Below are 1,600 nucleotides of genomic sequence, written 5' to 3' on the forward strand. Positions count from 1 at the left end.
CCCTCCCCTCCCTCCCTCCCTCTCCTCTCCTCTCCTCTCCTCTCCTCTCCTCCCTCCCTCTCCTCTCCTCGCCTTCCTTCCTCTACTCCTCCTCCCCTCCCCTCCTCTCCTCTCCCCTCCCCTCCCCTCCCCTCCTCTCCTTCACTTTCCTCTCATTTTCCTCTCAGGCTTCGGTAAGATTCCTCGCTGCGCAAGACAGTACCGTCCTTGGGGCAGAACTTTACACGAAGGTAAACTCTCTGGTCCCGCCCCAAGTTCTCCTTCCCATCCTTCTCCTCCTCTCCTACCCTCCCCACCGCACCTTTCCAAGTTGTTCCCTCCACTACCCCTATCCTCTCCCTTCCTCCTCGCTCTTTGCTCCTGCTCCCACTCCTCCTCCTACTACTACTACCAGCACTCCTCCTCCTACTAAGAGCCTCCTACTCCTACTACCAGCACTCCTACTACCAGCACTCCTACCACTACTACCAGCACTCCTACTACCAGCACTCCTACCACTACTACCAGCACTCCTACTACCATCACTCCTACCACTACTACCAGCACTCCTCCTACTACTACCAGCACTCCTACTACTACCAGCACTCCTCCTCCTCCTACCAGCACTCCTACTACTACACCAGCACTCCTCCTCCTACTACTACGAGCCTCCTACTACTCTCCTGGTCTGATTTATGAGTTCAGATCGCCTTCGAGAAGCTTATGAAGCGAGCCAATGCAATCACTGAAGACATGATCCGAGAGGTGAGAGGAGGAGAAGAGGACGAGGAGAGGACGAGGACGAGGACGAGATAAGGACGATGACGATGACGAGAGGACGAGGACGAGGGCGAGATCAGGACGAGGGCGAGGACGAGGACGAGGGCGAGGGCGAGGACGAGGGCGAGGACGAGGACGAGGGCGAGGGCGAGGACGAGGACGAGGGCGAGGACGAGGGCGAGGGCGAGGGCGAGGACGAGGGCGAGGACGAGGACGAGGGCGAGGGCGAGGACGAGGGCGAGGGCGAGGACGAGGACGAGGAGGAGAGGACGAGGACAAGGACAAGGACGCTTCAGGGGTGACTAACGGAGGAGCAGGCTGCCATGCTGAGGAGCGGAGAGAATCAAGTAGGAAAACTCTCGAGCGCCTCCTCCCGCACTAACGGATGAGCGCAGAACAACGAGCTCGCATACCAGCTCTCCCTCCTCCTTGAGGAGACGGTAATTTCCCCATCCTTCCTTCTCCTCCTCCTCTCCTCCATGTCCTCTAACACCCTCGTCCGTGCTCTTGCTCCCCCTCTGCTCCCCCCCCCCCGTTCACTGTCCTTAACTGCGTTGCACCAGTCTCTCCTCCTCCTCCTCCTCCTCCTCCTCCTCCTCCTCCTCCTCCTCCTCCTCCTGCTCGCTTCGTCTCCGCTCATCTCTATTCCTCCTCCCTTGATTCTCCTCCCCTCCCTCTCCTCTACTCTCCTCTGCATTCACCTTGGCCCCCTGCTCATCCTGCCTTTTCTCACTTCTTCCTCGCCTCTATTCCCATTTGCCTCCCACACTTCCGAGCTCCTCCATTTACTATCCTCCTCCTCTTCCTCTACCTCTACCTCTACCTCTACCTCTTCCTCTTC

At 58.8% G+C, this 1,600-nt stretch overlaps 1 protein-coding gene across 1 annotated transcript in view; it reads left to right on the forward strand.

Annotated features, from left to right (window-relative positions):
- The window catches only part of GUITHDRAFT_139991 (hypothetical protein), a gene marked incomplete at both ends in the record, with an annotated part of 5,783 nt that extends 4,722 nt beyond the window's left edge, over window positions 1-1,061 (forward strand). Inside the window, 4 exon segments of the mRNA XM_005831073.1 lie at window positions 168-230; window positions 624-665; window positions 685-744; window positions 840-1,061. Coding sequence (XP_005831130.1) covers window positions 168-230; window positions 624-665; window positions 685-744; window positions 840-1,061 — 387 coding nt within the window.
- Window positions 1,062-1,600: the final 539 nt, after the last annotated feature.

Source organism: Guillardia theta (assembly GCF_000315625.1).
Source record: "Guillardia theta CCMP2712 unplaced genomic scaffold GUITHscaffold_42, whole genome shotgun sequence".
Taxonomy (NCBI): Eukaryota; class Cryptophyceae; order Pyrenomonadales; family Geminigeraceae; genus Guillardia; species Guillardia theta.